The sequence below is a fragment of the Tenebrio molitor genome, chromosome 4 (genome assembly GCF_963966145.1).
Source record: "Tenebrio molitor chromosome 4, icTenMoli1.1, whole genome shotgun sequence".
NCBI lineage: Eukaryota > Metazoa > Arthropoda > Insecta > Coleoptera > Tenebrionidae > Tenebrio > Tenebrio molitor.
In genome coordinates this window covers 26,185,071-26,212,389 of record NC_091049.1, presented here as the reverse complement: position 1 = coordinate 26,212,389, position 27,319 = coordinate 26,185,071, and the positions used below count along the sequence as shown (strand labels likewise).

Below are 27,319 nucleotides of genomic sequence, written 5' to 3'. Positions count from 1 at the left end.
TCTATGATCACGCTGTATTTCACTTTTATGAAAAGTTTTTCCCGCAAGTTCCACATTTAAATTTATAATGCACAAGATTAGGTATCAATTTCAAGGGGATGAAACTCTTTCGTTCATTTTTGTACTAACTATTAGCATCAAATAAGTGAGTTTAAATTGGATTTATTGTTGAAAATTAAAAAATTGTGAGTAATAAGAGAACGTAAACAACGCACAGAACCATAGATACAAGCCCGCGCTAACGTGATTCTGATTGGTCAGGATTGGTCAGGGTCACTAGTCGCGAGTCGCTTGTTGTTGGGCGGAAGGGCGGCCATGACACTTGCGCACTTCTCGTTGCGGTTCTGTTTGTATAGAAGTGTGTGCGTGTCTTGTCGGTCCTGGTGACAATTTGGGTTTTTTGCAACCACAATCTTGGCCGGTTGGTCCCATCGACGATCGTTACGTCGGATTAGGTTACCAGTGAACCTCCATTGTGCCGCTTGGGTGAAAATTTTGTTATTTTGAAACCTTGCGAAGTTTGAGCACGCGACCTCGGGTCGGATAGGGAAGACACCACAACACGAAAGCCGACCACCACCTGAGGTAAAGATCGCTGCCGAGTTTCCAACACCAAGCCAGTTTCCCGTTGTGACGCGGATTTCGACTTGCAGGCTTTCTTCTTTTGTCCTCTTTTCCCCCGTCGATGTCACCGCAGCACTGACCGTAGAGCCCCCTTGTTTCACCCTATTCTGGAACCTGGAGCCCCGCCTGAGAACGCCTCGCCGTTCCTGACGTAGCACGCCGATCACCTTGAGAAGCTTCGACCTTGAACCGCCGTGCCCCGACGGTCGACGACTTCACCTCGCAGACACGGTCAGATCACACCCCCTTGTTCCCCCATTTTCCCTTCGCCTTAGGTTCCCTCGCACTTGTTATAATTAGACGTTGCGACCCGTAGATATAGAAATTGATTGTACGCTTGATTATTTTGCGCCGATCGTATCGCAGCTGCGGATCACCCCAACTTGTAATAGTTGTAGACAAGGTTCATGTTGAGCTTGTAACATTCAAATGTCTTGCGGACCACTCCGCTTAGATTCGTACATGTCAATGTTGAATATTGTGTTTTTTTATTTGTTAATAAATTGGAGAAGGTTCTGGTAAATTTATGTGTCCGATGATCCCTAATCTTTGGATTTAGATTAGTCGCACCGCTCTGGGTTGGTAGAGTTCTGGAAGTTGTACATACGTGGCGCTCGGGCCGGGTTTTCTTCCAGGGCGGCTCTTGAGGTTTTTCATCGCATTACTTAATAGTTATTTATGACGTAACGTCAAAAAAAGTGCAAGATTTTTTCATTCATTTGTGTTCATAAAATATGTGATTGGAAAATCAATTAATTAAAAAAGTTGTCTCAGATATAAGTTTGTTTTCAAAATACAACGTGTGTCAGAAATAAGTACATTAATTTTAACTGGTAATAGAACTCGTTAGTAGCAACAGTATATTTAGATGTATTTTTTTCCTAAATCTTACCTATAGTTTTCCAATTAAAATTATTGAAAGATTTGGCACAAATTTCGTTACCCGCCTATAGGTACTAAAAACAAATGCAAGAAAACTTTCACTTGTTTCTTGCGAATTTAAGTACAGCGGCTAATTGCTGCGCCCGTTGCTGTAACCTATAATAATATACATAAAACCTACACCTCAGCGCCTCCGTTTTATATAAACACTAAACGTTGTGACCTCATATATGACGCTACCACCTCCGTTTTCGGAGGTCATAACGTATCCTATGAAATAAAATAGTGCAGCACTATAGTAGGTTGCAGCTATCTCCCTCTGAACTTTTCGATGGAGGTCTTATGGTTAGTACTTTGTCAAAACATATTCGTCTCTAGTTCAGCCGTTCGCTACGAGCGCCACCGTCGTTTGCGTATATTTGAACTTCGGACGTTGTTACTTCCGCCATATATTCACAATAATTGTAGATAAACATTGCACTTCATCGCCTCCTACATTTGGCAACATCGAAGTAGACATAATAGGACGTACCTAATACGTTTTCATGCCGGCTCTATTGTTAGCGACGTCATAACTAATACTGTTAAAAATATTATTATTGATGAACAACATGGATTTTTGAAGGGTAAATCAACTACAAAAATTTATTTGTTCTTACGGAATATGTGATCAATTGTTTTGAAAAAAATATGGAAGTAGATTGTATTTACGCTGATTTAAAAAAGCGTTTGATCGAGTTGATAGGTAGATCTAAATTGTGTCTCAAACTCCACTGTTGTCTTGGATCAACTCTTATCTAAGAAATCATAAACAGAAAGTGCGCATTATTTCACATAGATCTAGGGAAATTAGAGTGACTTCTGGAGTTCCTCAGGGATCTCATTTGGGCCCTGTGTTGTTTTCGATATTCATTAATGATATAAAGAATGTTATTAGAGATAGCTTGTTTCTGCTGTACGCTGATGATTTAAAACTTTTTTACAACATTAGATCTGATTGTGTACGAATTCAGGATGATTTGTGGTCGAGTGGTTTCATGGTGTGAGTTCAATGGTCTAGAACTTAATATCCCCATGTGCAAAGTAATTCGTTACTCTAGAAAGAAAATTATTACCCTTCCATCTTATTATATTCATAATTGTGCTTTAGAATGTTTGTTTCAAATTAGTGACCTAGGAAAAATACTCGATAGTAAACTTACTTTTTGCTCGCATATTGAAAAAAATGTCAAGAACTCAAACAAAATGTTAGGCTTCATGGTTCATCAGTGTAGTAGTGTAGTGTGTTGCTATATAATGCACTTGTACGGTCTAATTTGGAATACAACATATATAATATGGTGTCCGCTGTATCAAAATGCTATTCACAGAATTGAAAAAATTCAGAGAAAATTTATAAAATGTGCCTGCTATAAATTCATTTTGATAGAAATAACTATGATTATTTTATTTATCATCGTTTTCGACCAATCGTAAGGCTTTATTTTTTGGATTATAGTGACAATTCCACTCGGAAAATTTCAACCAATCATAATTTTTCGATAATTTTAGGACCATGCTAAATTATCGGTGTAATTCGTTCCTAATTGGTCCAATGATTCAAAATACTACAAGCTGATAGGTTTAAATTTTCCGAGTGGAATTGTCGCTGTAATTTTCTCCTCCCTCGAATTTTACCAAACTCATTTGATCCACAGTAAAAATTTTGTTGTTTTCAACTAAGCTAACTAACGCTTGAGAGTCATAAGACTACGTATAAATTTAAAAAATTGTGTAAAAGTTGGAAATGAAATTTTCTTTCGTGGAATTGTCATGCCGAATACAACTCGATGGTACGAAATTGCGGGAAATGTTTCTCCTCATTTTACTCGTATTTGTTTCTTAGACAATTTCCACTCGTTCGCTACGCTCACTCGTGGTAAATTGTCGTCAAAACAAATACTCGTATAATGAGATCGAAAATTTCCGGCAATTTCGTACCCTCTCGTTGTATTACTAATGACAATTCGATAATTCGTCAAGTAGTTTTCTCAGATGTTTTCAATCCTATTGCTAAAGTAATAAAATAAATACTGTTGTCAAATGGTACTATTTAATTCATGAAATAATCAACCGAATTACACTCTAGCTCTTGAAATGATCTGTTTTAACACTCAAGCTTTCAAAAGCTATAGTGGAGTAAAATCACATATCTAGCTCGCTTATTTCTGCGGGTAGGTGATTCCAAGGTATAACTAAATGAAACCTATACTATCTTGTAGAGAACATTTTGGGGCATAAGGAATGGTCATCTACAACTTTTTTTAATAGGACCGAACTTTGAAAACGGCCTTGATACGTAGTTGAGGTGTAGTCTGAAAAACTACGTTTCTCGTAACATTTAACGCTGTGTTAATTTAACTATTGAAGCTATAATTATGATTTTCTGTATATTTGTAGTAAACAGTACAGCGCTTGCAATAGTGAATCGAAAATTTCGCAAATATCGATAGTTTTGAAAAAAATAATTAATAAATTTAGATTAATCAAAAATGCGCATCGTAAACTTCACTCTGCTGGGACCTATGTGAAATGTTGAAAATTTCGATACACATGCAGCGAGTCAAATGTAACTAGGAAATTGTAAAACTTTTTAAAAAAAGAATTAAGTCAGTAGCCCGTATACTTTTTGAGAAAATAATTTTTTTATTCGACGAGCGAACGCGCCGGGCGGCTCCTGGCAGGCAAATACAGGTGTCCCCAAAAAAGAAGACGAGTCCATAACTCCGTTATTTATCGGAAGATTTTAATTATCTGTACACCAAATTAAATAGTTGTTAATAGACTACAAAATGGCCTAATAAATTCAATTATAGCCCCATGGGCTTCAAGGGTAAACTGTCAAAATATTTTTTTTCAATGGGATTACATATTTTTTTTAGTAATTATGATAGAGATTTTTATTCTGAAAACAACAATGTATCACAAGTATACACTTAAATACCAAAAATTTCACCAAAAAAATGTAAAAAAACGCTACTATCGTCTATGTTCCATTTTGTGCTAAACATTGGCATATCTGCGCAATCCCACATGTTATTATTTGTCATTTGTTTTTCCAGCTACCTTAATTTGGTTATTACATTCTAACGCAACGCATTTTGATAGCTTTTCACCTGGTGCTCGTCACTTGTTTCAAAAGTTAGTGTGATTTTTTTTTATGTGAAGTTATACTTGTGATACATTGTTGTTTTCAAAATTAAAATCTCTATCAAAATTACTAAAAAAAAGTATGTAATCCCATTTGAAAAAAAATATTTTGACACTTTAGTCTTAAAGCCCTTGGAGCTATATGTGAATTTATTAAGCCGTTTTGTAGCCTATTAACAACCATTTAATTTGGTGTATAAATAATTAAAATCCTCCGATAAATAAGGAAGCTATGGACTCGTCTTTTTTTTGTGGGGGACAGCCTGTATAACCCGGCACGCGTATTTAGTCGTCGTCTATCGATGTAGGGATTGTAGCAGTCCAAAAACAGTAATTGTAAAATTTTGAGTATGTAAATTTTTTGTATTTTTGTTAAAATTTACCTATTTTAAATGCTTTCTTCGTCATCTTCATTCTCATATACCTAAACAAGAAACATTGTTGTGACATTTTTTGCAAGAACAATCTGCAGCATTTTAAGCCTTCCTTCATGCACATACATTTATTATTTTGGCATCATTGGTCTGTCCAAAAAATGTTCATCAGTTTTCTAATGTCATTAGGTATGGGATCCATTGTAGCTAAAACAGGTTCTAAAATGCCCTTATTTAGATTGGGAGATTTTAAATTGTATTAAATTAACCCAACACTACAAAACGCACTAGAATACATAAGTTCATGACAAAAATGTTATAAACTGCTTGAAGGATATATTTCAAATTTTACGTGCGTTAGCTACTTCTTGCTCTACGTAGAATTTAATGAATTTTATGTCAACCAATCTCTCGCTGGACAAACTATACATGACTACACAACGATATACGTAATTGATCAATGCATCTAAAATTTGGGTGAAGTATGTAGGTACATAATAATTATTATTTTTTAATGTTAATACCTTAGCACATGTTGACCAAAAGCATCATCTGTTGGTGGCAATTTTTTAGCAGACTTATTGGAGGTTGTAGTCAGTTTATACCTCAGTTGGTTTAATATGTTAATGGTCTCAGTTTTATTTTTTTAAAAAGCCAGTGCGAATTTAGTAGAAATTTTAACAGCCTCGGTCATAGTCATCGAGTTTAACTTCCCTAACTCTTTAAATGTTTTCAGAAGGACATTGTATGCTGATTTTTTTTTGCCGATTTTAAAACGTTAAAAAATGCATGGCTGGTAACACTTCATTTTCAAGTAGGTACATATGTGCACTAAAAAACCCATAGGTCAATCTTTTGACATACTTAAAATGAGCATATTTTGCAAAAGAACAGGAAGTAAAAAAAGAGAGAAATGAACTGCAATTCAAACTAGTATAAAAATAATACTTTTTGATATTGATTTACTTTGAAGATATTTTTTTAACATTTTTTATAGGAACAGGAGAATCGACGAGAAATAATATTTTGCTTTTTTTTAATGGTATTGCTTATCTATTCTTCTTAAATTAAAAAAAAAACAATTAAACAATAAATGTATGTGCATGAAGGAAGGCTTAAGATCCTGGAGTGATTGTTCTTGCAAAAAATGTCAGAACAATGTTTCTTGTTTGTATGAGGATGAATATGACGAAGAAGAAAGCATTTAAAGTAGGTAAATTTTAGCAAAAATACAAAAAAATTACCTACTCAAAATTTTACAATTATTGTTTTTAGACTGCTACAATCCGTACATCGATAGACGACTAAATACGCGTGCAGGGTTATATCTGCCTGCCAGGAGCCGCCCGGCGCGTTCGCTCGTCGAATAAAAAAAATATTTTCTCAAAAAGTATACGGGCTACTGACTTAATTCTTTTTTTAAAAACTTTTACAATATCCTAGTTACATTTGACTCGCTGCATGTGTATCGAAATTTTCAACATTTCACATAGGTCCCAGCAGAATGAAGTTTACGATGCGCATTTTTGATTAATCTAAATTTATTAATTATTTTTTTCAAAACTATCGATATTTGCGAAATTTCCGATTCACTATTGCAAGCGCTGTACTGTTTACTACAAATATACAGAAAATCATAATTATAGCTTCAATAGTTGAATTAACACAGCCTTAAATGTTACGAGAAACGTAGTTTTTCGGACTACACCTCAACTACGTATAAAGGCCGTTTTCAAAGTTCGGTCCTATTAAAAAAAGTTGTAGGTGACCATTCCTTATGCCCCAAAATGTTCTCCACAAGATAGTATAGGTTTCATTTAGTTATACCTTGGAATCACTAAAAGTCATAATTTCAGTCCGATTTTACTCCACTAGTAACCACTCGTGTCACTGACATAATTTCCCTCCACCAATTAATACTGTCAAAGTAACAGTCGTTACCTAGGGCAGCTTTCGTGTTAAAAATCGATCATTTCAGAGCTCTCGTGGAATTACAACCGATAATATATTGGCTTATTTTGGTTTAAGTACTTTAAGATCCAGACGCATTCAATTGCTTCTTTTTTAAAGTAATTAATTATATGATTACATGTTCGTCAATCTTAGGCTTATTTTTACTTTATGTGCCTCAATGTAATTTCAGAAGTGTAATCTGTTAGTTGTTCCTTATCATAGAACCAACTATGGGTTAAGGTCGCCTTTATCTAGAATCTGCAGGAATGTTAATTCACATTCTCATAATGTTGAATTTTATAGTATTAAATATAATAGTTTTAAAATTAGTTTAAGAAACGCTGTTTAGGGAGTTGTCACTCGTATCTATTGTTTTTGTTATGTTATTGAAGTTATTGTACCGAGCGATCATTTAAAAAATAAATCGAGTTTGCTTTGGAGCCTATGCTATAGCATGGGTTGCCATAGGTAACACGCCGACTCGATTTATTTTTTAATTGATCGCACCGTATTTGGTTTTTTCTTTATTTGTTCTCCACTGTTAAATGGTATTGTTTGCCGTTAATAAACCTATTTCATCATATACAAAACATCTTAAATCTATTTTTAGCGTGAAAGGAGTGGCAACAGCGCCGGAAGTCACAGCATCGAAATAATGTAATATATTGTAGGAGGTGAGAGCGATCGAATCATACAATCTATAATATTAGAGGAAATTGTTACCCCTCTTTAGAAACCTTTGTTACCGACTCTCCCCTTATGTGAAATTATGCTTTTAGTTCTTTATATGTGCATCAGGTGTAGTGGAGGCTTGAGCGCCCGCGAGTATAACGGAGGTCTTAGCGATGAAAATGTACCTATATATAAAGGTGGAAGAGAAAAAAGAGAATCAAATTATGGTACGTAGATATTAATACTGAAAAGAAAATTATATTTCGAAAAAATGATACATAAAAATTTTGTTGTTCTGGACGAGAACTGTCACTGGTTAAAATTAATGTACTTATTTCTGAAACACGTATATGCCATATAATATGCTGTCGGGGACAACAACACCGCCAACACGTTTTATTTATTCAATCGAGTGAATTGATATAGTGCGAAACGCCGCATTATACATAACATATTGAAATTGAGGTGGTAAAAATTATACAGGGTCATTATAAACGATTGTCTCATCGCAGTAGGTGTTGGTGACGTAGTTGAATGTGCCGCAAGCTTCATAACATGAGTGAGACTAGTATCGCCGATAGGTGGCGCTACCGGCGGTAGTGGAAATCTGTTTACTAGTTTGTCTGGCGGCACATCACATCCAAAATTTGTGTGGGTTTTCAACGCCAAGTGCGATGGGACAATCATTTATAATGACCCTGTATTCCTATAACTTTTGGAATTGTTATTCAAACCATTTTTGGAACAAAGTTGGAAACATTTTTAAACTATCGGACAGATTACAAAGTAATATCCTAAAACAGAGATAACGTTATCGCTGCCTAAACTGTCGAAAAAGTTGTGAAAAAAATATTTTATACAGGGTGTCCCAAAAATGGCGTACTAACGGTGCACTACGGTGTAGAAGAGACTACCGTAAACGTCTGAAAAATGTTTAAAAAATTCTATTGGACTTATTTGCTGATTTGGCGGTCCTTGAAAGTGGCACTTAGCAGGAAAATTATTTTGAAATATATGTATTAAATTCTCATGACAGCTACCTCTAATCGTACATATTATCACAAAGTACAGGATTACTCACTACCAATATCTAATCCTGCACAATAGTGAATTTAGAAGCTTTGGAAATCGAAAAAAATATTTTAAATCCACTACGGTAACATTGCAAGGTAATGATGTACGAGTACATCTTTGTTTACATTGTACTCGTATTACCGTTAATAATAAAAATAATAATAATTTATTTTTTTGTCTGAAACATTTTTTCCATATTTTTTTCGTGTACATTTAAACATCCTGGATACGGTAGTAAGTAGTTAGTACGCCATTTTTGGGACAGCCTGTATGTAGTAAAAATAATGTAAGAAATCCTGCGGCAAAAATGTGAACTAATGAATGTTTATATGGAAATGAGCAAAAAATTTGGAATTACATTCAAAACAATAAATCTACGTTTAAGATGTTGTCATTCATTTGAAGAATTCAAACTCGAAATTTTCATTTTTGCAGGATGTCGAAAAAGTAAGAAACTTTAAAAATTAATAAATCATAGCTAAATTTTGTACCTTAATACCAAATTTTATTTACATATTTCAAAAACCGGTGATGTTTTCATGATTTCAATGAGATCAAATTCTTCCCAAATGTTTGAAGACTCTCGGTGAAAAATTACGTAAATTAATGTAGCGGTTATTGAATTAAAACGAAATAATTACCTGTTTTATTAAAAATTTTGAAATTTTTACAGAATGTTCTACAGTAATACACAATCACTCCTAAATTAACAAGGGGTATAATTTTTACCATGCAAATCCTCATGGCAACAGTTAAAAAAGACGTACAGTTGCGGAATTAAAATTTCGGGCAGTATTGTCAATGTCATGATAATGATATAAACTCTAAAACAAACTTTACGTTGTGATGAACCAAGTGGGTAATTCAAATTTCCCACCAAGCGGCCATCGCATTTTTTTTTTTGTACCAACATACACAATGAAAAATAAAACCCGCGAAATTCAAAAAATGGCCAAGAGCGCGTGATCGTACTTAGTTAATTTCCCTACGTTGTGTTTTTTTTTTTTTTAATACAAATTAAACATTACCAGATTCGTTCCAACAGGATTTGTGAACCACACAGAAGAGTGCAAATAAAACAACACAATAATTAAAACCAGCTATTTATTCAAAGTTATGATTTTCGTTAACGCCGGGATTCATGAATAATAAAACGTCTCGGGAGAGGGCACCCAAGTCTCCTCAAATGTGAGAAGACTACTCATTTAGAACTCTAGGAAAATGGTGAGCTCTGGCCATTCTCCCAGACCCCCGAATGAGGCTCCGCTAAAACCTCTCCTGAAAATACGAACAAGTCCGAAGTGACAACGTGGACGGGACAGTTAGTGAGAATTGAGCAAAACTGATTTCAGAAACAACACAATTCAAATTCAGAAAAAAACAGGAGGGTCATGTACATTACAAACAAAACAGTTACTTCAGACCGTTCGAGCGAGAGCGGGCACTAGGCGAGAACTTCAGCATGTTCTTTTTTTTTCTTTCCAAGTTAATTTACAAAATACGGCAGATACGCTATAGAAGGAGTGAGTGGTTTTGGGTGGTCCGGAGGTCTGTGGTACCTATCCTTACGACTTTATCATTTCCCGCCTACCCGTGATTTAGTGCTAAGGGGAAAAATCCTAACTGCTTTACGTTAAGTCAACAAATTGAGGTACTCTAAGTTCATCGGTTGAATTGGATATGACTATTTCAAAGCAAAAACAAACGACGCTTGTCAAGTACCACAAACTTCGAGAACAGATTACCATTCCGGAAGTTCTGTGCCAAGGAACTCGGATTCAACTTACACCATGAGCGACGTTGCGGACCAGCATTCAGCAAGCCCCGCCAAGCGTTATGGTTTTCGGGTCTCTCTTGGGGCACAACATGTTAAACGAGGGGCCGCGGGGTCGTGTTCAACGATTGGATGTTAGGAGCAACCAAACCCCTCAAACAGAGAGAGACCCTCGCGATAAGGAAGAATTGACATTTACAGCAACTGGAAAATGTAAACGAAACCGCGACAAAACTTTGTTGACGGAGTAATCTAAGAACACTTTCAGTTTGGGATGGAAAAGTGGTAACAACCAATAACACATACATAACAATAAAACAAAAAAACACAGTCCAGTCGACCCTAGCATATTAGAGCCGGATCATCGACAAGGGGCCCCCCCTTGAATAATATGGAGGGCGCCCCGGGACTAAACGATGAAAATACCTAAATGTAGAAGATCCCTGGATAAGGAAAAAGCCCGCGCAGGTACCTGAAATATAAACCCAATTGGTTGCTACCGGGATGGACAGTGGAAACTTTCAAATTTTGATTAAAATGTTAAGCAATAAATAAATACTTGTTACACCAAAAGCGTCACTCGGAATAATTAGAAGGGGATCAAAGTGAGGGAGTGCGCTGATAAAAAGTGAAAGCCACAGACCCACGCTAAAAACTTGGAGTCATTTTCTTTTAGGAAAATTAGTGAATTGTAAAACCTGCTTTGACAACAAAAGGAAACGTGATCCCTCAATTTTATAAATTTAGCAAAACTAGAACCAGGCTGCCTTACGCTCCTTCGCAAGCTTATAATGTTAAAAACATAATACATGGGGATGGTCGAGATAACTGTGGATTTTGTAAAACATGGTGGAAACCCACGTGCGACCCATTTGTGTCTTATTATTGTTAAACTACATTTCGCGCGAAGCAGAATTAATTTTAGTACCCCAAACACATACCTAGTTCAAAACAGAAGTTGAACAGCAACATTTAGCACAGTTCAATAAAAAAACAACTAAAATCGCACAATTAGCACACAGAAAAATACACGGTACTTCTGTACTACTCTGCGGTCAAAAAAAAGTGCCCTCCAAAAAAAAAACATGGCCGTTCATCCCCTGTCGACTTTCACCCCCGCCCCCAAGCGGTCGCCGACGGTACCGAACGCCGGTAATTCTATAGCTTTCATTGGCGGTTAGTTTTGAATTCAAAAGCGGTTATGTCAACGTTAATAACCTTATTTTTTACTCTTGTCATGTTTTTGTCTTTTTGGCATCCAAAAATTGTCATTTGTGGCATAATAACGGGTAAGCAACATATCAAAGCGATGATTTAATTACACTCAGTGCAACTAACTGAAATCTCAAAATTTAAAATTGATTGGGTGATTGACACAGAAAAGTTTAATTTTTGAATGTCAGTCATGATGACAGTAGAAGGTGCTTTACAGAGATTTTGTTGAAGTGACAGAAAAATAGTGTCCGAAATTTTAATTCCGCAACTGTATATTGTTCAATTTTTACCCTTTTGCCGTGACATCACGATTTCCTTTCTCACTTTCTATCTATTGAAACGACAGAAACAGAAAAAAAATTGTTGAGTATTTTGTGGTTATTTTATGCAATTTTTTATTTCTTTCATGTAAAAAAAATATTTTTTTCACAACTTTTTCGAGAGTTTGGAATATTAAATTGTAATCTATCCGATAGTTTAAAAAATCTTCCAACTTTGTTCCAAAAATGGTTTGAATATTTTTATCGGAACAAAAGTTAACAGGGGGTTGAAAAATTAGCATGTAAAACCCTATGGCTAGTCTTAAAAAAAACTCACTGTATGTATTTAGTTTTTTATCTTGAGTAAAAGATTTGTACTTATTTTCGAATTGTTGGAGATCTGATTGTTGTCTTATTTTTAATGGTGTGTAATACTCTGCAACAATTGTAGGCTAAGCAGCAAAGCTGCGCATTTTGCTTTCTTTTTTACTGCTCACGGTTATAATTTATAGGTATTGGAAATTTTATTTGAATTATGTAAATTTTCTGCTGACGAATAGATTAGATTTGTATTAAAACCACTTTGTGCTTGTGCCAAAAACAATATTTTTGGCTATGGTAGTTTCTTTAGTGATTATTAGCAATAGTGTTACGTTATGTAATTTATGTCTGACTCCTTGAACCCTTTATTTTAGCATAAAACAATGAATCCATGCAACAAAAAAGGGGAAACAGACAAGGATAAGAAAAAGAACGCAAACAGAAAATATCATCAGCCAAGAAAGAGGAGGAACCATCTGCCCTGGCAATTGCATCTACCAGCAGTGATGAAATAGCAGTAAGTCCACATGCTTGCTGCTTTTGTTACCTTCCTTGCAGTACTTTAGCTCTGTTAGTGAATGTGACAGCTGCTAAACACTGGAAAGTTTGAATCGGATGTGTATTACTATTATGTTATTTCTATTAATGATACATAATTCATTTAAACAAATGTTTTTCAGAGCGAACCAAACCCGAAAAAATCAAAAATGGAAAAAGGTCTGCCTGCTACACATAAGAAAGTAAGTTTCCTTATAGTCTTCTTTCAGTCATAATGTGACTTTTCTGGGTGGTCACTTACTAAATTTTCTGTGATTACAGGGGCCAAAGAAGCAATTAACAGTTAGCACTGACGAATCATTTGGAAACATTTTGAAGGCATCTACGTTTGTGGACAAAACGCCGCTGATAAAAAACAACAGCGTTTTATCCACAAACGTAGATGCTTTCAAACGCCTGATGTATAATCTTCTTACAACAATTCAAAGAAGAGTATACATGAGGGGTTTAATGCACATCCCCTACCTATATAAAAGTTCAAGTCAGAATTGGAAGTTTATGAGAGAGCTGTGTGTGAGCAATGGTGTACAGAAGAGGGAAGTCATGGAAATCGCAATTCCATGCAGTTTAAACCTGCCAGTGTAATTAAAGGCTTGAAAGATTTGTCTAAATATTTGAACAAATTCCATGGAAGGAAAGTTTTCGTCCTCATTGATGAATTTGATTCAATTGTTTCAAAAGCAGTTGACACTGTCGCTCACAAAGATGAGCTAAAGAATGTTATTAAGGTGGTTATGGGTGTTATTGGCAGGGTTATGAAAGATAATAATGCCAACCCTGCTGGCATTCCTTTAAGTAACACTTCAGCAAGATTGGCATTATTATTTTGCATGGCACCGGCATGTCAACCTTGCTGGGTAACGTGGAACGAGACATTTGGAGAGGATACGCCGCGCTTGAAGTACATATTATTAATTCAATTTGGAAGAAGTGGAAAAGTTTTTCTGTAGATGAAGATTTAAGAAAGAAGACAATCGCCAAGTATAGTGGTAAGTAACCATTATATTTGATGATTGCCTTCTTTCTTAAATCGTTTGGTATAGTTACCAAACGTGGAGAACATCGGATTTTTAATCCATATGCAATTGTCAGGTTTCTGGAAAACCACAGAGGGGGAGATGCAAGTTAACAAAATTATTGGCAAGAAAGTGGTTATGTTCAAAGTCTCAATAATCTTTTCAAAAAGGATGAGGTCAAGGGGAGGATTCGACATATGCTTCAAGGAAGTTGGTTTCCGGCACATATTTCCATGGATCTTGTTACCCTTTTCCTACATTGCCAAGGCTATTTAGGATATGTGCATATGATAAATAGCCTTGGCGTAGTAGGAGAGAAAGTCTCCCAACTGCTGTTGGAATTGCAGATGGTCTACGACCCGTATTTATTGAAAAGATGGTAGAGCATTTAACACAACATTGTGGTATAAATGATTCTGCACATACGGGAAGGATTGTCAAAGTCAACTTAATAATGTGATGCGAAATGCCAATAAAGCAGAGTTCGTAAAGGCTTTTAAATCCTTTACTGAACGAGAAACATTATGATGGCAGTGATATAAAACTTCGTCTGGCAATGGGGTTGCATTTCATCTTGTTGGTTTCTACATTTCGTAGACAATGTGCGTACATTGTCTGCGAAATGTAGTAATCAATGAGGTTCTAAAAGAACTGAAGATTGAAAAGGTGGATAGAACAAGAACTGAAATTGTAACAGAGGTTCGCATTGCAATGGTCTGTGCTGAGAAGGAAGGCACCAAATTATTTGTGACACTTAACATTGTCACATTTTGTTAACTTCATCTCCCAAAGATTTCAGTTTACATTGATTTGCATTTTCTTAAGAAAGATCTACATTATCTCTAGTAAAAATAGTGTTTTGCTCTTTTGTATGATAGATTTGGTTGTCTAATAAAAAGGTTTTTTTTAATAAGCCAAGCCCTCAAACAAATAAAAATGCCCTCCCGAATCCCAACTATTCTAAAAATGGAATGCTTTTGAAAAAATATTGTACCTTCGTGTTGCGTTTGGACCGGACGCGTACCTGCTTTTTCAAAGAAAGGCCAGCAGATTTCACTTGAAGAATATGGTACCTCTTGCCGACAAAGGCATCAATAAAATTTACAACTGACGAGCATTTCCCTCGCAAAAGAACGGTAGGTATTTAAGACATTTCATTGAAATAATTTTAAAAATTAAAATTCTTAATTTAGCGAACCTCTTCCGACCGTTAAGTACAGTATTAAGTAATTTGCAAGTTAAATAAGCAAAGTAGACTCATTAATATGCCTTTTTATAACTTAGTTTAGTATTTTTTATGACAGGTGTGTAAATAATTTTTGTTATTTCATTGATTTTTCATACCGTAAGAGCAAAAAAAAATGCCATCAAGGATAGCTATGAAAAACAAAGTGCCGTGTGTTTGATTAATTATTGAGAATTATGTCACCGTTATGTTATAGAAATTCGTCATGGATTTGTGGAATCCTGAAATGGGTTATTTAAATAAATAATGATCATTTTTCCCTGCAACTTACAGTACATAAGCGCATTATGGACTGCGTCCTTGTGTTTTCGAGGTTATGTACCTAATCGACTAAAGTAACCCTTCGTAGAAAAATTAAGTTTATTGGTTGTAAAATACCCACAAAAAAAATACGTTTCAAAAACGAAGATGGCTCTGAACTTTCACACTCGGATAGTTGGCGTGTAGGCAACACACCAACCTTCTATCCTTCCCTTTACAGATTTCAATTTCCTTATAGAAATAAGAAGGGTTGATGTCCAAGCACAATTGTTGTCTATTGACCGGTAGGTGGATGCAAACTCGACCACTTCCCTTCACCACCTCCTTTCCGCCCGAAGCTATGGGTATAATTTATAGTAGAAATATATTTTTACTGTGGGTGTTCACAGGTATACGAGACCCGTCCAGCTTCAGTTGTCTCACTTACAGTCACTCCAGAGAAATCTAAATAATATTTTGATGTAGGTATTTTTTTTTCACCGTGTAATATCCCAATTTGAATTGCCGCCAAGTTTGAATTTAAATTGCCGTCGCCAAAGGAGACCAAGAGAAGTAGAGGGACGTCCAAAGATGACCGAGAAGATTCTACCGCAGGGAAGTGGGTGTCACTTGTTGGGGTTTTCATTTTTAAAAGAAACGTTGGCTCTTGAATCGAACGATTGTATTTTTTTTGGCCCTGTTAGTTTCTTTAACCGAGTGTTAGTCTTCAGTTTGTAGAATTTCTCCAGGTAGTGATTTTGATCCACGATACGGTATTTGTGGGGAGCGGGTAAAACTCGTGCGTCCAGTAACACGTGGTCGGGACCGCGTGGGGACGAAATTAACTGGGGTCCATTTGCCGCAAAAAAAACCGTGAGCACGTGTTTGGCCGTAAGTAGATTGTCGACGCGGGGCAAATAACAATAATTGGGGAAATAAGCGAGGCGAGCCGAAGGGACCCAACTGGAGTTGCCGTCGCTGTTATCTCGGGGCTTCGCCATGATGGAATTCCCGGAAGTGTCGTCCTTAACCACGGGTGATATTAGGGGGTCGTCCCGGGAACGGTTAGCGATTATTGGGGAAGGGAAATAAGTGAGACGGTACCGTCTGGGGTTGCCGTCGCTGTTATCTCGGAGCTTCACCATGACGTAATACCCGGAAGAGTGTCGTTCTCAACCAATTTGGGGAGCTAGGCTTGGTGACGTAGAGATTTGGGTGAATGGGGAGGGAGTTTAGAAGTAAGAGATCGGGGGGCGACAACTAGAATATCGTCACGTTCGGGGGTGCTGCCGCGTGTTATCGTGGAAGGCGAGAGAGAGGGAGCGTAGTATTCAGTTAGGGCCTTAATTATTGTAAATTTGAGTTTTGCCTATTCATTCTTATGTCATGTTGTATAAAATTTAACGATCAGTACCTAAAGGATTATCGTAGATGGGATTATGGTGTGCCATCGTTTGCGAATGAGTTTTGGAGGTTTTACTCATCCCATTTACAGCGGTTGTTATTATTTTCATGTTTTAGTCTCGATGTCGTGTTGTTCATTTAATTGTTGTGTTTTATTCAATATCATGGCTAGTGTTTATAAATTGTGTTGTTAGCTATGTATTTGTTTGTCTGGTTTACATCAAACACCGCTGTAAATGAAAACGAGAACGTATTTATTCGTATATGTATTCGTGCAAATGAAATACAGGCGTCCTTCCACCGATTTATGTATTTTTATTTCAAAGTTTGTCCACCCTGCAGTTCCGCCATTTTGTATAAGAGACACAACGTGAAAAAAAAACATTTTCTATGGTATTATTTTTTTTTTAATAATTTTCTGCTCATCAAGACATTTAAAAGTTTTATTTCTTTATCAATTAAAAAATTGACTTCGCTTTCCTGCATCGTAGCCAACGTTAAATAACTAGCCGTGCTGAGAAAAAGGCAACGTCGCAATCGTTCAGAGTGGCGGACCGGGTGAACCGCCTAACAAACATAAAGGCGCGTTTTTTCACGTTCTCGATAAATTGACATTGTTTATTAGATGATTATTAGTATTACAATTCCCATCTTACCCCCATGGAGTGAAGAATTGATGATATCTAATTTTACTGTCCAGCAGGAGCGGCTCGTAAAAAAATCAGAAGGGGGAGCAAACTTTTTTTTACAGACAGAATAGATGTTTATAACAAAGGTGCTGTGCAACATACTTTTCCTCATCACCGTAGAGGTAGAGTGCAAGATGCGTTTTTTTACTGTGGTTTCCCCAGTAGGCCTAATCCACAATTAGAAAAAATTCTTCGTAACAAGTAACTAAATAACTTGTGGAGTTAATTCTTCTCCTTTTATAAAAACTTTTACTTGAAGACATTCATTAATATAAATTTTTGTCTCAATATTTAAAGAATTATTAAAATTCAATGTAAAAAAATATATAAGTACCAAATTCAACTGTTTATTATATCTGCTTTCATAAAATTCTCTACTTCATCGTTTTGCCTTTTAGAAATTATTTCATGCCTAAACTCTGGATCAGTTCTCTCTTTAATTGCCTGCTTTGATAGATAAGACGCTAAATTTGGAAACACGCTAGGAACAGCCGCATCTTTTAGTCTGGGGCTTTTTAAAAGCAATTGTTTACAGCTTCCATCAGGTTGCAAACGTTTATCATATAAAATCATATCATCAGAATTAAAATGTAATTGACAGACCACACTTGAAGCTGAAGTTTTTTCAAGGGATTGCTTTTAACCATGCTTGTTTGGGCTCTACATTTTTGGGAAATTTGAAAACACTTACAGCGCGATTGTTCATTTGTGCATTTCTTAAAGAGGAGTCGTAATTACTTTTACAGCCTGTTACTCAACACCTACTAGGCATGTTTGAATAATATTTAAATTTTAAATACCTGTTAGAACCAACGATATTTCGTTTAATACACAAAAGTTAGGTTAGGTTTGTCTCGGTTTAACTTCCACCAAGTTAGCGGCTTTAATTCCAGAAGAAAATGCACAATTTCTTTCACAAACTCTATACTAAATTCCCTTCAACTTTTAAACAACTTGGTAGCTTAAAATTTTGGAAATAAACACAGTTTTCTGAAGTTAAAACGTTAAGATCACTGTCTACACACATGCAAATCTGCAAAAACTGACTCGGTCCTAGGTCCTAGGTCTGCGGGCATTGTTGCCAAATTTACTTGAGCACGGCTAGTTCATTTAACGTTGGCTACGCCTGCATAGCAGGTTTGATACAGGATAAACTCAGAGAGTATAGGAGATAAACCGTAATGCGAATCGTTGCCTTGATTTTTTTTTAGAAGTATTTCTTTCAAAACAAAACTGCGATTTTTACTTGGTTTTTCAATCGTTAACCAGGTGTTTTTTGTTTACAGATTTTTTTAAAAGCCACGGGTCCAAACTGATAGGCGCCTTGGGATTTTATGTTAGTCATTCCTTCTTCCATAGAAAGTTGCTTTGGCCCCATTATCCTACAATTATGTCCTCATCCTCAATAACCATGTTTAGAAAAGGGCCATAAAGCATTAAATAGTGCCCAGTGGACGTATTTTGGGAAAAACCCAATCCATTTTACAATTCCTTGAAATAAATAAACTGTTTGTCTATCAGTTTGCAGATGGCACTGATGATATTGGAGTTGGTAATTGAGGAGATATCCGTCCGGGCTATGGGAACGCTACTGTGCAGTGTTCCATTTTGAAATTATAATCTCAAAATGCATTTCTTGAGGAAAAAAACATTGTTACAGCCAATCATTTGACTTACCTACTGTCGCGAGCAATAAATTTTGGTCGTCAATGTCATTTCGAAATTTGGTTAGATTGTCACAAATTTAAAAAATTTCTCTGCCTGATTATGCCCATGTCAACAAAGTGTCAAAAAAATGAGAACAAAATGACAATTAATGTCATACAACATGATGATAGGTTATGACTTTTACGATGGAGCATTTTCGATTGCGTCAAAGAATGACCTTGACGACCAAAATTTATTGCTCGCGACTGTACATCTTCTTTTAATATACATATTTACAAACTGTACAATGGGTTTTTAATTTTAATTAATGTATTACGCATATCCATTACAAAAATCCCATAGAAAAAAGCACTTTCAGTTTTTCGCGAATTTTCCAATTTTCCGGGCCACTTTTATAAAAAAAATTCCATAAAAACCTCATTCGGACTATTACGAACATTAAAAAAAAAAGAATTAGCCAAATCGGCCCAGCCGTTCCCATAGAAAAAAGCACTTTCAGTTTTTCGCGAATGTTCCAATTTTCCGGTGGTCCACTCTGTGGTCCCTTTCAGTAATTTTACAATACTGATTCGTGCTTTTCCTGCATTTTAATTTTAATAACTTTCCGGTATCACAATTCTTTTACTTTCACTGAAAATATGTATAATCCCACGGGATAATATATAAAAACAAAATATTTCACAATCGTGTAATAAAGTAAACATTTTAACATTTATGTTCATGAAAAGAGTGTCACTTTTTATGAGTTGCAATAAAGTTAGCTTTAACAGCAATAATAGTTATTTATGATACTAAAATGAAAAGTATTTTTAGGTACCCTCCACGGTACCTACCTAGTTTAAGTTTGGTGTATGAAACTATGAAAGCTTGTAATCCATACATTGCGTTAACCGCCTTTTCATAAGAGTGTCATACTATATAGGTTTTTTTCTCTGCAAAATTTTAAATGTTAAAAAATAACAATTATGTACAGTAGCGAGCAATAAATTTTGATCGTCAAGGTCATTCTTTGACGCAATTGAAAATGCTCCATGTAAAACAGTCGTAAATGTCATAACCTAACATCATGTTGTATGACATTAAATGTCATTTTGTTCTCATTTTTTTGACACGGGCATAATCAGGCAGGGAAATTTTTTAATTTGTGACAATCTAACCAAATTTTGAAATAACATTGACGACCAAAATTTATTGCTCGCGACAGTACATATAATAACAAAATATGTGATAATAAATTATAAAAAATAATTCTATAAATTATCGAAATCTGTCAAATTCTGACTTTCTCGCACCTAGTGAGAAAGGAAAAGTTGTTTTCGCGTGAGTGCGCTAAAGTTTCAAACTAAAATTATACAGGGTGTTACAGAAAAAAGTGCATTTATTTTAGCTGGTAATAATAGTGCTCATCAATTACAACAAAGTTTCAAAATAAAGTTCCTTGGAATTTGCAAAACTGAATTGCCATTTGTCCCCCCTTTATTTTGACGTGACGTTCACGTTGAATCCAATTTTATAAATCTGAAAACTTTTTTAAACAGGAATCGTAAAAACTGAATGTTTTTATTCGCTTCGTATTGCACTTTTCATTGTTTTTTACCAATTGCAATCAGTATCTTTTTCAGTAATGTTTTTTCCCGAAATTACGCTTCATGAATAAAAAGGTTTCACTTTCGTTTGTTTTTTGTAATATGATAAATAGGGTGTATTTTTAAAATGTACCGAAATTTTTACCTACGAGGTTGTTTGACAACGTAGAAGACTAAAAGCAATTAAAAAAAATTGTAGCTGAAAAAATAAATGTCATTTTATTTTTCGACATAGAATTTTTTTAAATATTTTTTCTGAGTTCTACATGAAGCCAGTAGCTCCTTGTTAAAATTTGTACACGCATTTCAAAATCACCCTGTATATTAGGTACAAAATGGAGGGACGCAAGAAAAAATTGGGGATATGTGGAGAAGTTACTTCTCGTGGGCGCTCCCAAAGATCTTTCCAAGATGGATGTCGTGTTTGTTAACTGTACAAAAAAATTCCTTAGAATTTAAACTGCAAATGGGAAGAAAAATACAATTTTCTAACAATTTTATTTTATTTCAACGTTCATGAATATTTGCTTCGTGGTCAGACGACAAATAAAGACACTCAGTCGAAACGCTCTTCTTCGAAATTTCCTTCTCGACCTTACTCAAATGTTTCGCACTGCACAACGGCGTGTCCAACAAGATGGTCTTGTCGAAATTCTTCTTGTTGACGACGTACTCACATTTCTCCGAATTGAAACTCAAACAAGGACTAAACCAGAAACCCCAGAGAACTTCGTCGTTCAGAAAGGAAGTCTGACTCTTCGACGTTTGACCAGTCAGCACCGAACTCCCGGTGAGCGTCGCCAACAACTCAAACTTGGTCACCATCAAATCTTGAGCTGAGATATTCCACAAAGGACTGTCAGAATTGATCTCGTGCACGACCTCCACCGGCCAGAACAGCGCTCCACACGGAAGCAATTCCAACTCCGTTATGTAATTTGGAAAAAGCTCTCCTTCACTGGAGACGTTCTGAGTGATCAAAAAGAGCTTGACTTGACTGTTGATCCAGTGTTTCCCCACGCTGTCATTGATCCGGAAGATCAAACAGAGCTTACCGTTCCGAAGACTGATCTACAGTTATCATCAGTAGAAGTTAAGTGGACATGGTACCGGTGGTACTCACTCACCACAGCTTTCTTACTGAACAAACTAAAATTGATCTTGCACGCGGGTCTGCTCATTTTGACGTACACCACCGAGATGAAAGCGCCGTCTATGAATATCGTCACCAGAGTACTACACGTCAAGACGATCCACACCAAGTAGCAGTTCTCGGTGGGGTGAAAGTACCCGTACCCTGTAGTGGTGATCGTCTCGATCCCCAACATGAAAAAACTCGTGAAGTTGTGCACTCCGATGATGCACCTGTCGTGAGGAACCGGATTGCTGAAGTCCCCACTGACCCACGCGTCCAGAAGGAACAGTTCTGCAAATATAAAGTACGCCCCCAGATTGACCAAAGCCACGGTGAACATCAACCATCGCCAGCGCATGTTCACCAGAGTGGTCCACAAGTCTCTCACGTAGCGGATGGACTTTTGGGGGATTTTGTAGAGGTAGACGTTGATGCGGCCCCGTTTGCTCATGATTCGGTTGTCTTCATTGTAGCGTACTTGTCTGTTCCTTTGGGGGAATTTGTGAATTTGAATTTTTCAGTTGTGAAGACTTACCGTTTCTTGGGGAATTTTTTGAACACCAACGGGAAGTGAGTCCCGGTCACGTTTATCTTACGATCCATCACAACAACGAATAAATGAATAAATTGTATTTTTATTGAAGCATTTTTGTATAGAATTTGTTTTTCTTAATCCTGTTCAAGATTAGATAGGACACAGACTTACGTCACAGGCACATAATTAAATTAAATATTGTAAATTATTTTTAATAACAAAAGGACTCGGTGACAAATTAATTACCACCATTCATATTAAGTTTTAATTTTGTATTTTGTGATGAACCAAGTGGGTAATTCAAATTTCCCACCCAGCGTCCATCTCATTTTTTTTTTCTACCAACATACACAATGAAAAATAAAACCCGCGAAATTCAAAAAAAAACTGGCCAAGAGCGCGTGATCGTACTTAGTTAATTTCCCTACGTTGTGTTTTTTTTAAATACAAATTAAACATTACCAGATTCGTTCCAACAGGGTTTGTGAACCACACAGAAGAGTGCAAATAAAACAACACAATAATTAAAACCAGCTATTTATTCAAAGTTATCATTTTCGTTAACGCCGGGATTCATGAATAATAAAACGTCTCGGGAGAGGGCACCCAAGTCTCCTCAAATGTGAGAAGACTACTCATTTAGAACTCTAGGAAACTGGTGAGCTCTGGCCATCCTCCTAGAACCCCGAATGAGGCTCCGCTAAAAACCTCTCCTAAAAATACGAACAAGTCCGAAGTGACAACGTAGACGGGACAGTTAGTGAAAATTGAGCAAAACTGATTTCATAAACAACACAATTCAAATTCAAAAGAAAACAGGAGGGTCATGTACATTACAAACAAAACAGTTACTTCGGACCGTTCGAGCGGGAGCGAGCACTAGACGAGAACCTTAGCATGTTTTCTCCTTTTCAAGTTAATTTACAATGTGCGGCAGATACGCTATAGAAGGAGCGAGCGGCCTTGGGTGGTCCGGTGGGTTGTGGCACCTATCCTTACGACTTTAACATTTCCCGCGTACCCGTGATTTAGTACTAAGGGAAAGGTCCTACCTGCTTTACGTAAGTCAACAAATTGAGGTACTCTAAGTTCATCGGTTGAAGTGAACATTACTTTTCCACAGCAAAAGAAAACACAACGCGCTTGTCAGGCTACACAGACTCAGGGAAAATAGACCTGATCACATTTCCGGAAGTGTGCCATGGAGCTCGAGTAAAACCCAGCATTCAACAAGTCCTGCCAAGCGTTAGGTTTTTGGGTCTCCCTTGGGGTGCAAATTTTATGAGGGCCGCGAGGTCGTGTTCAACGTTGGGAGGTTAGAGGAAAAACAAAACCCCTCAAACAGAGAGAGACCCTCGCGGTAAGGTCTAGAATTTACAGCTACAGCAAACTGGAAAAAAGCAAACAAAAGAAGAAACGCGACAAATATTTGTTGACAGAACTATCTAGAAACACTTTCAATTCGGGATGGAAAGGTGGTAACAACCATTAACACATACATAACAATAAAACAAAAAACACAGTCCAGTCGACCCTAGCCTATTAGAGCCGGATCATCGACAAGGGGGGGGCGCCCTGAATAATATGGAGGGCGCCCCGGGACTAAATGTAGTAGATCCCTAACTAAGGAACAACCCACGGAGACACCTGAAATATAAACATTTGGTTGCTACCGGGATGGAAAGTGGAAACTTTGCAATTTTGATTAAAGTGTTGAACAATAACTAGATGCTTGCCACACCAAAAGCGTCACTCGGAATAATTAGAAGGGGATCAAAAATGAGGGAGTGCGCTTATAAAAAGTAAAAGCCACAGACCCACGCTAAAACTTGGCGCCCTTTTCTTTTAGGAAAGTTAGTGAATTGTAAAACCAGATTTGACAACAAAAACGTGATCCGTGCAATTTTATAAAATTTACAAACCTAGAACCAGGCGGCCTTACTCTCCTTCACAAGCTTACAAATGTTAAAAGCGTGATACATGGGGATGGTCGAGATAATTGCGGATTTTATACAATATGGTGGGAACATCAACAACCCACGTGCGACCATCATGATAGTTAAAATACATTTCGCGCGAAACAGACATAATTTTAGTACCGCAAACATACCTAGTTCAAAACAGAAGCTGGACAACAACATTTAGCACAGTTCAATAAAAACAACTAAAATCGCACAATTAGCACACAGAAAAAATACACGGTACTTCTGTACTACTCTGCGGTCAAGAAAAAAGTGCCCTCCAAAAAAAACATGGCCGTTCATCCCCTGTCGACTTTCACCCACGCCCCCAAGCGGTCGCCGACGGTACCGAACGCCGGTAATTCTATAGCTTCATTGGCGGTTAGTTTTGAATTCAAAAGCGGTTATCTCAATTTATTTCCATTTATTTTGCCGGTAGCAAGATGGCACCACAGTTGCGTCATAAATTCTGTCCAAGACAGTACTTAACATTAAAACTTGACGAGTTGACGGTGTTTTAAGAAAATTTCCTCAATGATTCACGAGCATCTTCGGTGTCATAAATAAATGTTAATATTTACTTGGAAAGTGTTTGATTTTTGATAACTTTCAAACAACTCATCGTCCAAATTTTATGCAGCGTTTCAGTGACCTGACCTGTCACTTGAACTTTGTTCGGGATAGTACAATTGTTTATATAGACAGGGATATATTTTTAAATGTGTATTGCGTAAGTTGTAGATAAGAGCTGACCATTTAGTCTTTGTACCTTGCATTGTTGTGATTTGTGTTAAAAAATTTTGTAAAATAAGAGTTGGTGAATTTGAGAGCGCTAGGTTGGCAGCCCCGGACTAACGTAATATGGCCGTCAAATGTAGCAGTTCTGCTATATCATTGAAGCAAATAATTTAGCCAAAAATAACGTAAAGTGTTTACGACGGAGTGGTGGTACGTCGTTATTTAGTTAACTTGGACCATTCTGTGCAACAAAATACGTCCACAATGAAGATAACAGTGCGAAATCTCTATCAAAAAAACTTCATTATTCACATAGAACCAACGAAAACGGTAACGCATTTTTTCGCGTCTGAATTAGAACGCTCTGTACGAGTCGGTTTCAGGTGAAGGATCTAAAGCAACAGATCGAAGCCGAGAAGGGCAAAGAATACCGCTGGGACTACCAGAAGTTAATCTATAGAGGTAAGCGCGACCCCCGCATTTCGCCAGCGAACGTAAACCGCGTCCTTCCAGGCAAAATCCTAAAAGATGAGACACCACTGTCGGAATACAGCATCGACGAAGACAAATTCATCGTGATCATGGTGTCCAAACCGGACTCCACTGAAGTGGCCAACAGCGGCGACAGCACCTCGACCACCACCACCACCACTCAACCTAGGTTAGTGGAAACTTCACTCAAATCTGACGTTCTGACCGACTTTTCGCAGTGCGACGCCTGCCCCCGCGCCGGCCCCGGTCCCGGTGGTGCCCGCTCCTGCTCCCGCTACTGTCCCTGTTGCGCCCGCCCAGCCGGCGACGAACTTCAGCAGCGCGGCCGAATCGGCCCTGCTCATGGGCGAAGAGTACGAGAACATGGTACAAAACATTGTCGACATGGGATACCCGCGCGACCAGGTGGAGCAGGCGCTCAGAGCCAGCTACAATAACCCGGATCGGGCCGTCGAGTACCTCATCAACGGAATACCGGCGATGGGCGAGGAGCAGGAGGCCGCGCCCAGCATGTCGGGAATCGACGAGCGGCAGTCCGACGCCAACGACCCTTTAGCATTCCTGAGGAGCCAGCCGCAGTTCCAGCAGATGAAACAGGTGGTTCAGCAGAATCCGCAGCTTTTGAATGCAGTTCTCCAGCAGCTAGGACAGACCAATCCGGCGCTTTTGAATTTGATTTCGCAGAATCAAGAGTCGTTTGTTCGACTGCTCAATGAACCTTCCACGGGGGCGCCAGCTGCGGCGGCAGGGAACGCGCCAGCAGGTATGACATAACCTCACTTTTTCGGTTAGATTCGATTGATGAGTCACGCGGGTGGATTGTTGTTTTAGCTCCGGTTGCCGCTCAGGGTGGCGGCGGCGGTGGCGGCGGGGCACCCCCTCAAGGCACTATCCAGTTCACACCACAAGACAAAGACGCCATCGAGAGATTGAAGGCTTTGGGTTTTCCTGAACACTTAGTAGTGCAGGCGTACTTCGCCTGCGAAAAGAACGAAAATCTTGCAGCCAATTTCTTGTTGTCACAAAATTTCGACGATTAATAATACGCTTGGTTATTATTTTTTAATTTTATTTTGAGGTTATGTTTCTTTATTCTGCCTAATCATTTTTGTGAATTTTTTTAACTGTACTTTCTAAATAAACGAAGTGTTTATTGTACGTATTTCGCTTGTACATAGGCTGTTGATCGATTATTATTGTTCTTAAAATTCAGGACTTTTCACATTATCTGGTTCATTTTGTAATATACCTACAGGTAGTAATGGATTTGATTTATTTATTTTAATTCGCATTTTTTACAAGCTTGTCTCATTGTAATAATTCTTTGACTAGAATTATAATTAATAAAACAGTGCAATGTTGTCCACAGTTTTTGTGTCACGTGGGTTGACACGTGATCCTTGACTGTACTCACCACCATCTTGCGGACGAATCGAGAATGAACATTTGTAACCTCCGATTAATTAATTTTAATGGTTTTCCCAACAAATATTCATTTTTGTTATGAAACCCAAAATTGTCACACCTATGATTTTATTTTAGGGCGAATAAATTCATAAACAACAAATTGGCATTTGTATTGATCAGCAAGATCATTCCATTCTTTCCACTTAGATCAATGACCACTATTGTAGTGGACAAAAATAGTGTCAACAGATTCTCTTCAACCACTACTTTTCATATGTTGCTGTTGGCAGCGCTGCAGATAAATAC

The 27,319-nt window shown here is 37.2% G+C and overlaps 2 protein-coding genes and 1 long non-coding RNA gene across 3 annotated transcripts; 2 read left to right on the top strand and 1 right to left on the bottom strand.

The window, feature by feature from the left end:
- The first annotated feature begins 306 nt into the window (after positions 1-306).
- LOC138129815 (uncharacterized) lies at positions 307-14,825 on the top strand. The gene is made up of 5 exons (XR_011159396.1): positions 307-585; positions 654-855; positions 12,713-12,855; positions 13,019-13,078; positions 13,158-14,825. It is a non-coding gene; the product is annotated as an uncharacterized lncRNA (long non-coding RNA).
- Positions 14,826-21,173: 6,348 nt separating this feature from the next.
- LOC138128086 (ATP-sensitive inward rectifier potassium channel 12-like) lies at positions 21,174-22,664 on the bottom strand. Its single transcript, XM_069044280.1, has 3 exons — positions 22,416-22,664; positions 21,873-22,368; positions 21,174-21,816 (listed from the first exon to the last, which is right to left on the bottom strand). The coding sequence occupies exons 1-3, from the start codon at positions 22,481-22,483 to the stop codon at positions 21,253-21,255; spliced, it is 1,128 nt and encodes a 375-aa protein (XP_068900381.1). The 5' UTR covers positions 22,484-22,664; the 3' UTR covers positions 21,174-21,252.
- A 2,367-nt stretch (positions 22,665-25,031) lies between these two features.
- Positions 25,032-26,967, top strand: Rad23 (UV excision repair protein Rad23). The gene is made up of 5 exons (XM_069044279.1): positions 25,032-25,444; positions 25,498-25,576; positions 25,628-25,775; positions 25,825-26,369; positions 26,438-26,967. The coding sequence occupies exons 1-5, from the start codon at positions 25,379-25,381 to the stop codon at positions 26,644-26,646; spliced, it is 1,047 nt and encodes a 348-aa protein (XP_068900380.1). The 5' UTR covers positions 25,032-25,378; the 3' UTR covers positions 26,647-26,967.
- The last annotated feature ends 352 nt before the right edge of the window (positions 26,968-27,319 follow it).

What these genes read in the sequence shown, in the direction of transcription:
- LOC138128086 (XM_069044280.1), bottom strand. Translation starts at nt 22,483, where the DNA reads ATGGATCGTAAGATAAACGTGACCGGGACTCACTTCCCGTTGGTGTTC. An exon ending in AAAAAATTCCCCAAGAAACG is followed by an intron (nt 22,369 to 22,415) that starts GTAAGTCTTCAC and finishes ATTCCCCCAAAG; the next exon opens with GAACAGACAAGTACGCTACA. An exon ending in TGTTCAGTAAGAAAGCTGTG is followed by an intron (nt 21,817 to 21,872) that starts GTGAGTGAGTAC and finishes TGATAACTGTAG; the next exon opens with ATCAGTCTTCGGAACGGTAA.
- Rad23 (XM_069044279.1), top strand. Translation starts at nt 25,379, where the DNA reads ATGAAGATAACAGTGCGAAATCTCTATCAAAAAAACTTCATTATTCAC. An exon ending in ACCACCACCACTCAACCTAG is followed by an intron (nt 25,776 to 25,824) that starts GTTAGTGGAAAC and finishes GACTTTTCGCAG; the next exon opens with TGCGACGCCTGCCCCCGCGC. An exon ending in GGCAGGGAACGCGCCAGCAG is followed by an intron (nt 26,370 to 26,437) that starts GTATGACATAAC and finishes TTGTTGTTTTAG; the next exon opens with CTCCGGTTGCCGCTCAGGGT.